This window comes from Lacerta agilis, chromosome 2 (genome assembly GCF_009819535.1).
Source record: "Lacerta agilis isolate rLacAgi1 chromosome 2, rLacAgi1.pri, whole genome shotgun sequence".
Taxonomy (NCBI): Eukaryota; Metazoa; Chordata; class Lepidosauria; order Squamata; family Lacertidae; genus Lacerta; species Lacerta agilis.
Genome location: NC_046313.1, coordinates 88,237,107 through 88,250,682, shown reverse-complemented (window position 1 = coordinate 88,250,682; position 13,576 = coordinate 88,237,107). Strand labels below are relative to the sequence as shown.

The 13,576-nt window shown below is 42.8% G+C and overlaps 1 protein-coding gene across 1 annotated transcript in view; it reads right to left on the bottom strand.

The window, feature by feature from the left end:
- The window catches only part of SUMF1 (sulfatase modifying factor 1), a 60,193-nt gene extending 55,539 nt beyond the window's left edge, over positions 1 to 4,654 (bottom strand). Inside the window, exon 1 of the mRNA XM_033141183.1 lies at positions 4,398 to 4,654. Coding sequence (XP_032997074.1) covers positions 4,398 to 4,625 — 228 coding nt within the window. The 5' untranslated portion in view covers positions 4,626 to 4,654. The remainder of the gene's footprint in view (positions 1 to 4,397) is intronic.
- Positions 4,655 to 13,576: the final 8,922 nt, after the last annotated feature.

The window sequence follows — 13,576 nt, the reverse complement described above, 5'->3', positions numbered from 1 at the left end:
ATATACCAGGACGCGGGTGGTGCTGTGGTTTAAACCACCGAGCCTCTTGGGCTTGCCAATCATAAGGTGGCCAGTTTGAATCTGTGTGACAGTGTGAGCTCCCATTGCTTTGCCCAAGCTCCTGCTAACCTAGCATTCGAAAGCAAACCAATGTGAGTAGATTAATAGGTACTGCTGCGGCAGGAAAGTAAACAGCATTTCTGTGCGCTCTGGCACTCAACACAGTGTTCTGTGCACCAGAAGCTGTTTAGTTATGCTGGCCACATGACCCAGAAAAGCTGTCTGTGGACAAATGCTGGCTATCTCGGCCTGAAAGCAGAGATGAGCACCACACCCCATAGTCGAATTCAACTGGACTTAACTGTCCAGGGGTCCTTTACCTTTACATTGAAATATAAGAAATAAAAGAAGCAAGAAAATACTATTAAAAATCATATAGCATCTCACATAGCACATTACAATTGCCACAACAGGCAGCAAAATCATTACATGGTCTGCCAAGACCCTTAGCAATTATTGGGACCACCAAACTGTTCTTGAAACCCTTTAAGGAAATAGATTCCAAAGCCCTACTTAAGTTTCTTCAATTGAATTGCTCTTCCTTAAGTAAATTCAGAACTGCTGCACATTGTATTCTCCTCAGTAATGCAAAGATGAGCAATTGTAAGGTAATAAGGCAAGCACTTATACTTCGTATTTGAAGGCTCTGCACGTAAGATGCAGAGTGAACCCTGCAATTTAAGAATGTATTGTACATGTGTGCTATATAATACATTCTGCCTCTAGCAGAAATTGCCCACCAGCTCCTAGATAACTACCCACTGCCAATACTGCAGTTGGCACAAGCCCTCCCAAAGACACCTACTATATGCAAAAAAGCAGCTGCAGGCTAGAAGTCTGATTATATAATATAGTAAGAAGTAAGAGGATATCTTCAAATTGCCAGAAGCCACTGAATTAAATGTATGTTTCCTATCTTGATTTAGTGGTCTTAGGAAGCACTTTAATGACTTCAACCATGGAGACTTGGGAAAAGCTAGGGCACTACACCTGTCCAGAATCCAGTGTCAGGACTCTTTCTTTGCCAATGTTGTGTGAACGGGTCCTGGGATTGAATTTCACTTCTTTTGCAATCATATGGTCTTCTAGAAACTTGCTTAAAATCATATCCACACAAAATACAACCAAGCCAATAAACTTAAGATTTGACATGCTCCTTCCAGAGTCCTAAAAGAAAGCTGGAAATTCTAATTACCTTACAACCAACCCAAAAAAGAATTGTACAAGCATTCTCAGAAATGAGTTCTATTTAGCATTGACAGTGGTCATCCCATGCCCAGTCATGCTTGCTAGATGTCAGTCTTCCCATTAAAATTAACAACACAATCATATATCTGTTCATTGAGATAGACTCTATCAAGCTGCACTTAGTACTATGAAACCAGACCTTTATTCTACTAGATGGTTCGGAATTCAGTACCGGTAGTCAAGACAGCACTGAAATATTTTCAGTTTCCTGTGCAGCTCTGAAGACAGTTCCATATCTTATGTGTGGGCTAACATATTTTTAAGGATCTGAGCATTTCAACACTGAACTGCATGCATGTTCTGCCTGAATGAAGGAATCCCATTTGCAATCCTCAGTTTCAGAGTCCTGGACTTCCTGTGCCTCCTCCACATGAGGTCTGGAGGATGGCAACACAAGAACAGGCCTTTTCTGCAATGGCTCCCCGTTTGTGGAATGCTCTCCCCGGGTAGGTTCGCCTGGTGCCTTACTTATATATTTTTAGGCGCCAGGTGAAAACATTCCTCTTCAACCAGGCCTTGGGCTGATTAATATTCTACAGCCTTTTAAAGGTGTCTGTGGGAAGAGGGGGTATTATTTTATTGTTTTTGCTTTAATTATTTACTTGTGTTTTTATCTTGTATTTTATTCTGTGAACCGCCCTGAGATCATGTGATGAGGAGTGTATATAAATTTAATTAATAAATAAAATAAATAAATAATACCCATTGTAAGTGCGGAGAAAGTGATTTGCCTGAGATCTTTGAGTGTAATCACATTAATGGTGCTCCTGTTTCAAATCAATGAGTTGTTAGGCATTATTACTATTATTGTAAGTATTATAAGGCCTGATTAAAGAGAAACGTTTTTACCTAGTGCCTAAAGATATGTAATGAAGGTGCCAGACAAGCCTCCCTGAGGGAGAGCATTGCACAAGTGGGGAGCCACCAAAGAAAAGGCCCATTTTTATGTTTCCATCTCTGGACCTCTTGTGGAGAAGGCACATAAAGAAGGGCCTCAGATGATGATCACCGGTTCTGGGTCAGTTCATATGGGGAGAGGAGGTCCTTGAGGTACTGCAGTCTTGAGCCATTTAAGGCTTTATAGGTCAAAAACAGCATTTTTGAATTGGGCCCAGAAACTAATTGGCAGCCAGTGCAGTTGGGCCGACGTGGCTATGTGCAACAATGAACAGGAGAATCTAAATTCCAGACCAGATCAAATCTGTGAAGCAATCATGCTCCTAGGATCCTCATGAGCTGTGAAAAAGAACTTGTACAAATCATTCCATTCCTGCTTTCTGAGGTATAGAATGGTCATATTATTGATAGAAATAACAAAAAGTCCACCAGATAGTGGGGTGCTGTCACAGGAGAAAAAGATACTTAAGTTTATTAATGAGAAAATGTGGCCTCTTCACAACAAACTAAACAAAGGTAGCTGGTGAAATGGTATTTTGATCAACTCAGCTCTCATGTGATATGTTAGCTGAAGAGGAAAACTTATGGCTATCTCCACATTTCTGTTTGCCCCATGCCTAGAGAGCACAGGTCCAAGAGGTTTTCCACTAGTTGTGCTTTCTAGGCACAGGTCTGAGTAATTTTGCCTTTGCCCAGCCACTTCCCTAGAGCTCCTCAGTCAGCCTGGCAGGCAGGAAGATATGATGTGAATTATAGCCCTAGTTATCTGGATCAGTGTTTTTCAACCTTTTTTGGGCAAAGGCACACTTGTTTCATGAAAAAAATCACGAGGCACACCACCATTAGAAAATGTTAAAAAAATTAACTCTGTGCCTATATTGACTATATATAAAGTAATTCTCTTGAATTTTTCAATTTTTCCCACGGCACACCAGGCAACATCTCGCGGCACACTAGTGTGCCGTGGAACAGTGGTTGAAAAACACTGATCTGGATGACACCAGGCTGAAAAAGGCCAGTGGGTTTTTCCTGGTGGTACTCAAGGGAAGTCTATAATATGCCTTAGACCAGTGGTGGCGAACCTATGGCAAGCGTGCCAAAGGGGGCACTTCCAGCATGGTCCCAGCGCTGCTAAGGCACCATTTTCACCCTTGGGGTGGGGAGGAAAGGAGGGCTCGTGCTGGGAAACTGCCACTCCGTCCAAAGCCTGCGCCACCACTACTCAAGTCACTGACCAAGCCCATCTGCCACCGCAACCAAACCTGACGGCACCTCTGGGCGCCTCCCCGTCATCATGCTTGGTTGTGCCCAACCCACCTTCCTGCTCTGCTCTCGCATTTACAGCCCTGGTAACCCTGGTGAGCGGCTGAGCAGGCCTCGACTTTTGATGTGCTAGGGCCTCCCGCCAGTTTGTTGTTCCTACTCAGGAGTAAGCTGCCTTGAGTTCAGCAAGGTTAAGACAAATTATCAGCATGTGTACAACAGCAAAATTCACAATAATTGTTCAAAAGCATGCCAAACGCAAACTTTTACCTTTCAAAAAAAAAGTTGTTTGTAGGCCTATCATTGAAAGCTCTGTTATTGTGTTTTTCTTTTAAGACAAAAGATGTTAATGTAAGAGGTTTTTTTCTAAACTAAAACCTCAATATTCAGGTTAAATTGCCATGATGGCACTTTGTGATAAATAAGTGGGTTTTGGGTTGCAGTTTGGGCACTCTGTCTCTAAAAGGTTCGCCATCACTGCCTTAGACTTAAGCACACAGCCACACTTGTTCACAAAGCACTTCTAAGGATACTTCCTGGGTAACCTTCTTTAAGGTCCTCTTAGAATCATATTGTAGAGTTGGAAAGGACTTTGATTGGGTCACGTAGCCCAACCTCCTGCAATGTAGAAATCTCAGCTAGATCGATCATACATGACAGATGGCCATCCAGTTCTCTGCTTTAAAAAACAACAACCAAGGAAGCCCACCACCTCTTGTGGGAGTCTGTTCCACTTCCGAACAGTCAGAAAGCTCCTTTCTTGTACCTTGAAGCCATTGGTTCGGATCAAATGCCATCTGCAGAGTCCACTGGAACAAGTTCACCAAACTTCGCCGTGCTCTTAATCTGGTCTCTGCGCTGCCACCATCTGTACCGCCCCCTTCTTCTCCCCACAGCTACCCTTCGGTCGCTTCGCTTTACCCACCTACCTGCCTGCCCTCCTCTTTCGATTGCGAGCTTTCCGGCTCGCCTCTTGGCTGATGGGCGACATTCGCCTCCAGGGAGTACTTCCTCGCGGCTGCTTCTTCGCCGCTCGCCCGGTTGGCGCTGCTGCAGCCACAAGTGCCTTGGCCTCCCTCCAAGCACACGGCGGCGCGGAGCCACACAGCCCAGCAAGCGAGAGCGAACCAAAGTGGCCTGTGCCTGGGCGCAGCCATGTTGACTGGGGCGTCACGTGAAGCCAAAGCCGTCAGCTGACTTCTCTCGGCGTCGCTTTCTCCCTCCTCCTCCTCCTCCTCCTCCTCCTCTGCCTTCCCTCTGAAATCTTAAGCATCTTTCTTCGGGATCACGGATTCCAAGGGAACTGGCTCCCTGCGGTTTTCGTCTCCAGCGGCAAATGATAGCGGGGGGGAGGGAGAAAAGAAAAAGAAAGGGCTGGGAGCGCGAACCCTGCTCCGCAAAGAAATGCAAACCTGTTCTTCTTAAACCCATTTCCTGCTTCGTATGCATTTCCCTCCTTACCTCGTTATTCGCCTTCTCTCTTGCTCCACGCTCCATACCCATGCACGGAGGTAGCACGCTGGTTTAAAGCATGCGGCAAACGACTCCAGAGGTAAAAGAAGCTGAACACCTGCTGAATTTTGTTCTAGGTTAATTTGAAGAAGCGCAGGAGCCCGTCTTCCGTTGCATCTGGCCAAATATTGCCCTTTTGCCACTTTGAAGGCTGCCATCTTTTTCTCATTAAATAGGAACGTGTGAAGCGACCTTGTAATTAACGCTGCCCACGTTATGCGGGGGCTCTATGAGCATCTCATCCCTCTGACGACCCTTTTTGACAGCGTCGCTGAGAGCAGAGTATTGCGCCTTGTGAATGCAAAGCACGAGCGCTTTCCCTGACCTGTGGCTCTTCCCGGAAGCTTCTGCTGCATAAGAAATGCATCAGATGCCACTTAACATTCTAACCTCAGATTAAACCGGATTGCATACCGATGCAGTACTCACAAAATAAAAACAAAGAGAATTAAATATTCCAAATCTGTTTAAAAACTGCATTATTAACCTGACCTCAATGCAAAAACTCCCAATTACGATCCTTCTTTGCACAAGCTAAAATGAAAGAGCAAGCCCTACCTCCTTTGTCTGCCTTAGAATATCTAATTGACGGATATTGATTCAGTAATGAAAGTTTGGTCTCTAATATTGATGGAATATTGTTAGATTTAGACATGGGTACTATAGAAAGTCTCAGGAAACTAGGAAACTGATTGTGGTAAAGTAATAGGGGAGATGGCCTACATTGAATTGCACAAACAGTCAGTCCTAAAATTAGTTTCCTCACACCCAATAAATTATGTTAAATGTGACACATGGATGGTGTGGTACCCACTAAAACTCTCCAAAATCAACCAGGTTTCTCATAACTGCCGGCTTATCTGTGTATATATGTTGGACATGCCCACAAGCACAAATCTTTTAGTCTCTCTCTTCCAGGAATTAAAGAATAAAACTAATCAACACATAGATCCAGACCCACAATTAACAGTTCCAAATATCTTTTTTTCCTGAAAAAAAGCCCTGATCAGCCACTTAGTGGTCACAGTTTGGAAAGGTATGAAAGGGGCCACCAGGGACTGTTAGCATAAACTTTTTCGGGAATATTACACTTGTGGGGAAAACTAAAACACAAACAGAATGGCCAAGGGGAAGATAAATGTTACGACTTGTAGAAGTCAGTTGGCCCATGAACCTGTTAGACTTGAGCCCACCATCTGTTGTTGATACTACACCACCCTGCCTCTCGCCTCCCATTCATTGTTGTGGTCCCCCTGTTGCACCCTCTCAACTCAGTGCCCAGTGTGAGACAACTGGTTGTGCTTCCCTAAATCCACCTCTGAGAGAGCCAGTGTGGTGTAGTGGTTAAGAGCGGTAGACTCGTTATCTGGGGAACCGGGTTCGCGTCTCCGCTCCTCCACATGCAGCTGCTGGGTGACCTTGGGCTAGTCACACTTCTCTGAAGTCTCTCAGCCCCACTCACCTCACAGAGTGTTTGTTGTGGGGGAGGAAGGGAAAGGAGAATGTTAGCCGCTTTGAGACTCCTTCGGGTAGTGAAAAGCGGGATATCAAATCCAAACTCTTCTTCTTCTTCTTCTCTGTGCTGAGTCTTCCAGCAAAACACCAGAGTTTTCCTGCTTTCTAGTAGTCAGCCTTTTCCAGAGTTCCCAGTTAAGAAAACTCCTTTCCCACTCCGGTTTAGAATATAAAGTCTCATGGCACAAGCATAAACACACCAGCTACATAAACTTTAGGAGATGCTGACACATTGTGACCTTATCTACTATTATACAGTTCTTCTGGTCTAAAAAGTAAACCTTGTAAAGATACAAGTTTACAGAGAAATCCACTAGCACTTTACCGTGCTGGCTCACCGTACTACCTGTATACTGAACCATACAGCACATAACCTTCAGCTTTTTTCTGATACCTTCAACTGAGCAAAAACTCTTCTCAGTGAATACAGCCTTGGCTTTATACCCACCTCTGTACATACACACATTCCTTAGAGCAGGAGTGGCCAACTCCCAAGAGACTGTGATCTACTTACAGAGTTAAAAACTGGCAGTGATCTACCCCCCTTATGGGGGTTCAGGTCAAAGTTGTTGTTGAGCTTCTTTGGAGGAGCCAGTGATCTACCACAGACGTCCAGTGATCACGATCTACCTGTTGGATGTGCCTTCCTTAGAGAAAAGGAGGGTAAATGAATTGTGTTCCAGGCATTTAGTCTTGGATTGTTTCTAAGCCACCCAGTGCAACTGGCATGCTAACTCTAAACACAATCCAGACATGGAGGAAGAGCAGCTCAAGACATGGACTAGTGCATTTTCATCCATTTTTCCAAATTAGACTCATGATAAAGATGGACTATTTTCCCCACAAGAAGCATTGAATGTTATTGTGTATGTTAACTAAAAGGACAGTGGCAGAGGACCACTATCTCAGTATATTAATGTCCGGAATTCATAACGGCTTCTTCATGCTGAATTAAAGAGAAATATCTTCAGCCAAGTCAGAAATGGGAAAATAGTAATAAGAAAAAGCTGTGAAATTACAATGGACCAGATCTTCCATATTACTGATGTACCTAATTGTTTCTGAAACACTGTGCCAGTTTTGCAATGTCTTGTGTTTTTGCAATTATGAAATTAGTTCAAAAAACTTGTATTGTTTCCTGTAGCTCTTAAAACACTGCACACTGTTTGGAAGCTCTTGCAACATAATCATAAACAGATTTATTGAGTTCAACAGAACATATTCCCTAGTGAGTGTGTTTGGGACTACAGCTCTCATGTATTATTCATATTTTCCCCCACAATGAATCCCAATATCAGAACTACTGTTTACTAACTTTAAGCATAATTACAGTTCATTACTTTTTGATCAGGTATTGGATCCTTTATGTTTTTTTTATTTTTTTCGGTCATATATACTTTACATTTATTTATTTTCGGTCATATATACTTTACATATATACTATACTCTTCTCGGTAGTGGTGCCCACCCTGTGGAATGCCCTCTCATCAGATATCAAGGAAATAAACAACTATCCAACTTTTAGAAGACATCTGAAGGCAGCCCCGTTTAGGGAAGTTTTTAATGTTTGAAGTTTTATTCTGTTTTTAATGTTCTGTTGAAAGCCGCCCAGAGTGGCTGGGGAAACCCAGCCAGATGGGCGGGGTAGAAATAATAAATTATTCTTATTCTTATTATTCTCATTATTATATTTTCTGTCAGCTATTCAGCTCAAGCTCTGAGCAGCTTTGCAACCACTGGCGTCCCTTAATGAGGATGTGCACATTCACCTACTGGTACATGAAAAGACATGCCCAGATGTTGCAACGGAGCTCAAGTAATAATTACAGGGCAGAAAGGGATACTCATCCTGATGTGCATCCAAAGCAGCTAAAGGTATTGAAAGCCTGCCACCACGAACAGCTCACCCAGGGTAGACTTGGTAATACGGTGCGCTGAGCGAGGACAAAATATTTCTTATTTTCACAATAATTCCTTTTTAATATTTTATTATTTGCACGCCCTTGGCTCGGCACCCTGTGCAGGGGAACCACCCACACTGCACTAAATCTGGTGCTGGCTCAGCCTTGTTGTGCTGGGATGAGTTACAATTTCAAAAGTAAAAGCAATCTCCCGTCATAAGGGTCTGCTCATAGTCCTGGTTCTATAAAAACTCCATCGCACTTAATAGGAAAAACTGATGATGTGTCATAAAGAGGAAATGAACACATCAGACACTCACTTTTAAGCTTTCATTTAGATCACTAAATCAGCTAAAAGGCAAGGTATATCCAACTGCATTTGCAACAAATAATTTCCCTTTGGCTCATTGCTATCCAAGGCAAATGCAATTCCTTATAATACTTTGAGATGATGGGATCCAAAGGCATGGAGATGCCAAGCTGAATTTCAACCATTGGGCCCTTACATGCACTAGGTGGGATCTGGGTATTTGCCAGTGGTAACATGGGGAAAAGCAGGACTACCCAGGGCCAATCCTAGGTACAGGAAAACAGAGCCCCAAACAAGGAACAAGAGTGGGGCTATGCAAGGGCATGTTCAAATGGGGTGGTCCCATGAGGAAAACAAGGGTGTAGAAAGATGGCCTGGTTCAGATTGACCAGACTGGACAAAGCACAGTACTGATACAACTTAGGCATAGTTCTAAAAGCTCTGCCAGCCAGGGTTTCTCAGAACCTCCTATTTTCTGGGGACAGTCCCAGATTTCCAGAAGCCATCCCAGTTTCTGATTTGATCCAAGAATGTCCCACTTTTCCTGAGGACATATCTATTGTCATCAAAGAAATTTTGGAGGGTATGGAGTTATGTGACTCCCAAGCCAAGGAGATAAGTAACTATACAACTTTTAGAAGACATCTGAAGGCAGCCCTGTATTGGGAAGTTTTATTTAATGTTTTATTATGGTTTTATATATGTTGGAAGCCAGCCAACCGCCAGTCAGTCAGTTGGGCAGGTAAAAATAATAAAATTATTATTATGATGGAACAGGGCGTCCCTATTTTCATTGGAGAAATGTTGGAGCATATGGTTTCTGAGCTGGAGCCAGAGGCCTCCTCAAGAGGAGGATCTTACTCCCAATGTCACCCTGACTCCTGATGGGGTGAGTTTCTGTCTGTTTTTTTGAGGTCCCATCTCTCCCACAGGTTTGGGCATTATTTAGGTGGAGAAACACCTCAGCTGCCAGACGGACAAAGAGCTTCCACATATAGATGAGCAGAAGAACAGGAGCTTCTTAAGGGAACAGACACTGTGAGAACAGGATGATGGACTAGGTGGAGCATTGGCCTGATCCAGCAGACTCTTTTTATGTTCTTGAATGCAACTGTAATCTAATGTAATTTGGAACTCCATGCCACCTTTTCTATTTCTATTTCTTCTTTTTTGCATCCCGTAGCTTTTATTTGGGGTGTTCTATACTTGTTTACCGAGATGTTAAAATGTATTATTATTATTATTATTATTACAGTGGTACTTTGGTTCTCAAACTTAATCCGTTCTGGAAGTCTATTCCAAAACCAAAGCGTTCCAAAACAAAGGCGCACTTTCCCATGGAAAGGAATGCAAAATGGATTAATCCGTTCCAGACTTTTAAAAAACAACCCCTAAAACAGCAAATTAACATGAATTTTACTATCTAACAAGACCATTGATCCATAAAATGAAAGCTTTAAACAATGTACTGCAGCCATCTATCAACAGCTGAACTGGGTTCCGCACAGTCACAAACCAACAAGAGCTGCAAAAACAAAAACGCAAAATAAATAGCAAAAACAGACAGACCTCGGCGTAACACTCAGAATGGAAGTGTAACACCCAAAACGAAGCATGTCCGGCTTCCAAAAAAAGTTCGCAAACTGGAACGCTTACTTCCAGATTCGCGGTGTTTGGGTTCAAAGTTGTTTGAGTAGCAAGGCGTTTGAGAACCAAGGTACCACTGTATTATCATCATCATCATCATCACCACCACCACAGGAAAAGAGGTGGTGCTAGTCCTGTGCACCTTACTTACTTACTTACTTACTGACTGACTGTAGTTTGTTAAATGTTTTGGGAATTGTGTCTCTGTGAAAGGGAAACTACAGTTTCCATGATATATATATTTTTAATGTATGGCACAAATCTGCCATATTCATTTCAGTGAAGCTTTTTTTCCAAATAAGGTGCTTAAGATCTAAGCATGGAAAGCTACAGGGGAGATGGGAGATGTTGAGAACGGTGAGTTCAACAGGCAGGCAGCCAGCCAGACACCGGGAATGCAGGATCAGCCCTCAAAAGAAAAGAAATATTCATTAATTCATTTTTACAGTTAAAGCATATTAAATGTCATCTTAATTTGAACAGAACATTTATTTTGTACTGTGAAATAAAAATAAGCAGCCTCTTATAACGAAGGCACAGGAATGATTTGTTGTCTTTAGGATTTGGATAGGAACATATTAACAAAGTTCTTTCCCCCAGCCTTGGAAGTTTCCAGGGAGTTAAGAATACAGAGCTGAAAGCTTGCACAAGCATGGTTTCCGTTTATCTGTCTTGGTTCCCTCCAGCATTGTGACATCTTTAGCAAAGCAAGAGAGTAAAACAAAAACAAACTGAGATCAAATTTAATTAGGAAGCCAGTTTTCTTGTGTTGTTTTTTGGGGTCAGGACTGTGCTAAAGATCCTTTTATCTTGTAATAATGGGTTGTTTGTTTTCCCTGGTGTGAAGTCCGCAGAACAATCATTCCACCTTTCCACCACTTTTTTGGGAGTGGGGAACAGAATTCAGAAACTACATAAATGGCAAAGGATACGTTCACAGTATACCTCTAAAGCACATTTAAAATACATTCTTTCCCCACAAAGAATTCTGGGCAATGTAGTTTACCCCTCACAGAACTACAGTCCCCAGCAGCCCTTAGCAAACTACACTGCCCAGAATTCTTTGAAGGAAGGAATGTGCTTCAAATGTTCTTAAAAGGTATAATGTGGACATAGGCCAAATATGCATCCAATCCAGTATGCTTGTTCCCAAACACAACCCTCTAACCATCGCCCTGTGTTGCTGCAGATCAACTGGCATTTAATAATATTGTGATGAGTTTGACTTCTAATCCCTGTAATCCCAGCAACTGTGAAAATAAAAATCAATATATTTTCTCATGAAGTGATCACCTGCGGGATGCATAGCTGTCAGCCTTCCCATTTTTTGCGGGAAATTCCCCTATCAGTGCTATTCTATAGACTATAGTACTGATAGGGGAATTTCCCGCCAAAAAAGGGAAGGTTGACAGCTATGGGGGGATGGGCCATTAAGAAAGCCAAGGAAAGGGGCCTCTGTGCCAGACAACAAAGTGACTGGGGGGTCCTCTTCCCTCTCTTGGATAGTTAGTAGGGGGAAAGTCAGAGTTTAGAGTTGAAAAGTATGTGTAAAGGCAACAGGAAAAAAAGCTGAAGAGGCAAAGAAAAAACCGTGGCTGATTTCTGCTTTAATCAAAGCCTGTGGCTACGGGAGATGCAATACCTTTTTGGGATGTTAATGCTGTGAACACTTCCATCATGCACTCAGGTTGTATATATGTGTAAATAAGCCATATATCATAAAGACACCACAGTCTCCGCTGTGGCTCATTCCCAGAAGGAAACACGAACCCTGGGTAAGCACCTGGAACCCCTGGAATCTCGCACTGCTCAGAGACTGGGGTGGCTTGCGACAATATAATGCTTTCATGGTTGAAGGCAATATATTGCTTTCAATATATTGCTTTCTAGTAGCTGTCGTGGTTAATAGCCATTTATAGACCCACCCTCCACAGATTCAGGCACCCTTGAATGCAGCTAAATATTTATTTATTTTATCCACTGAACTTTGTTTAATGAAATTTTTTTGGTGGCAGATGAAGACATTCCTTTTCTCTCAGGTCTTTAAACATCTTTTAACATTTTGATGTTGCTTTAGATTCATCTAATTTTAGTCTCAGTTTAAAACTGACGGCAGTTAGGTTTAACTTGCATGCTGGGTAGAGAGGTTTGCATAAGAACATCTCTAATGGGTCTGACTAAAGGTCCATCTGTTCTCCAACATTCTGTGCTCCACAGGTGACCAGACAGATGCCTATAGGAAGCCCATAAGCAAGACAAAAGCAGAAGACCTCACTCCCCAGCAATTGATATTCCAAGGCACCACCTCTGATATTAGAGGGAGTATGAAGCCACCATGACTAGTAGCCTTTGGTGGCTTTAGCTTCTGTGTATTTGTCTAAGCCTCCTTTAAAGGCACCATCTGATAGCAACTTATGGCAGCAGATTCCATAAATAAATTGCACGGTGCATGAAGATGTGCTTTCTTCTGCTTGCCCATAATCTCCGGCCAATCAGGGGATGACCCTGAGTTCTAGTATTATGATCTAGGGAGAAAATATTATATATTGGCTTGTTAATCTCTATCAACCTGCTAAGTGCTAAGAAAGAATTCCCCACACATTTGGTGCAGGCATGCAGGAATACTTGGTTGCACCGTTAAAGAATCAACCCTCTGTCCTGTTTACTTTGCTGAAATATGTCGGCGTCGGATGTGATTCTGTTCTGCAGCATTACCTTGCATTTCCCACGTTTCCTTCTGAGAACATTTTTGTGCTACCATCTGGTGCATTTCTGTTCCAATGGCCCTGGAGATGTTTGAATCAAATTTTTAAAATGGATCTCTCTTCTAAGAAGAATTGGCACAGGGCATGAAAATGTCAGTGCAGTGTAAGATATGCTGCTGCCACCACCAGAAAAGATGCCCTGGCTCAAGTTCTCAGATGTGCTGGCTTAACATGTCACTAGTGCATCTGCTAAACGCTACTAGTAAAAGTCTGCGGCTGCAATGGCTAAAAAGAGGCAGAACACGTTTATACCATAGTACAGAGCTTCCCAATCGTGACATGTTAGTGTGTCGGCTGCAGTGTGTAGGTGCTTTGCATGAACACTCCCCACACTCCTCACAGGACTGAAAAGGGGTTAGCTTAACCCCCGGTTTGCTAGTAAAACTGAATTACTGTGTCGCAGAATGATGCTTGTCTAAAAAGTGTGTCACCAACATCAAAAATTTGGAAAGCTCTGC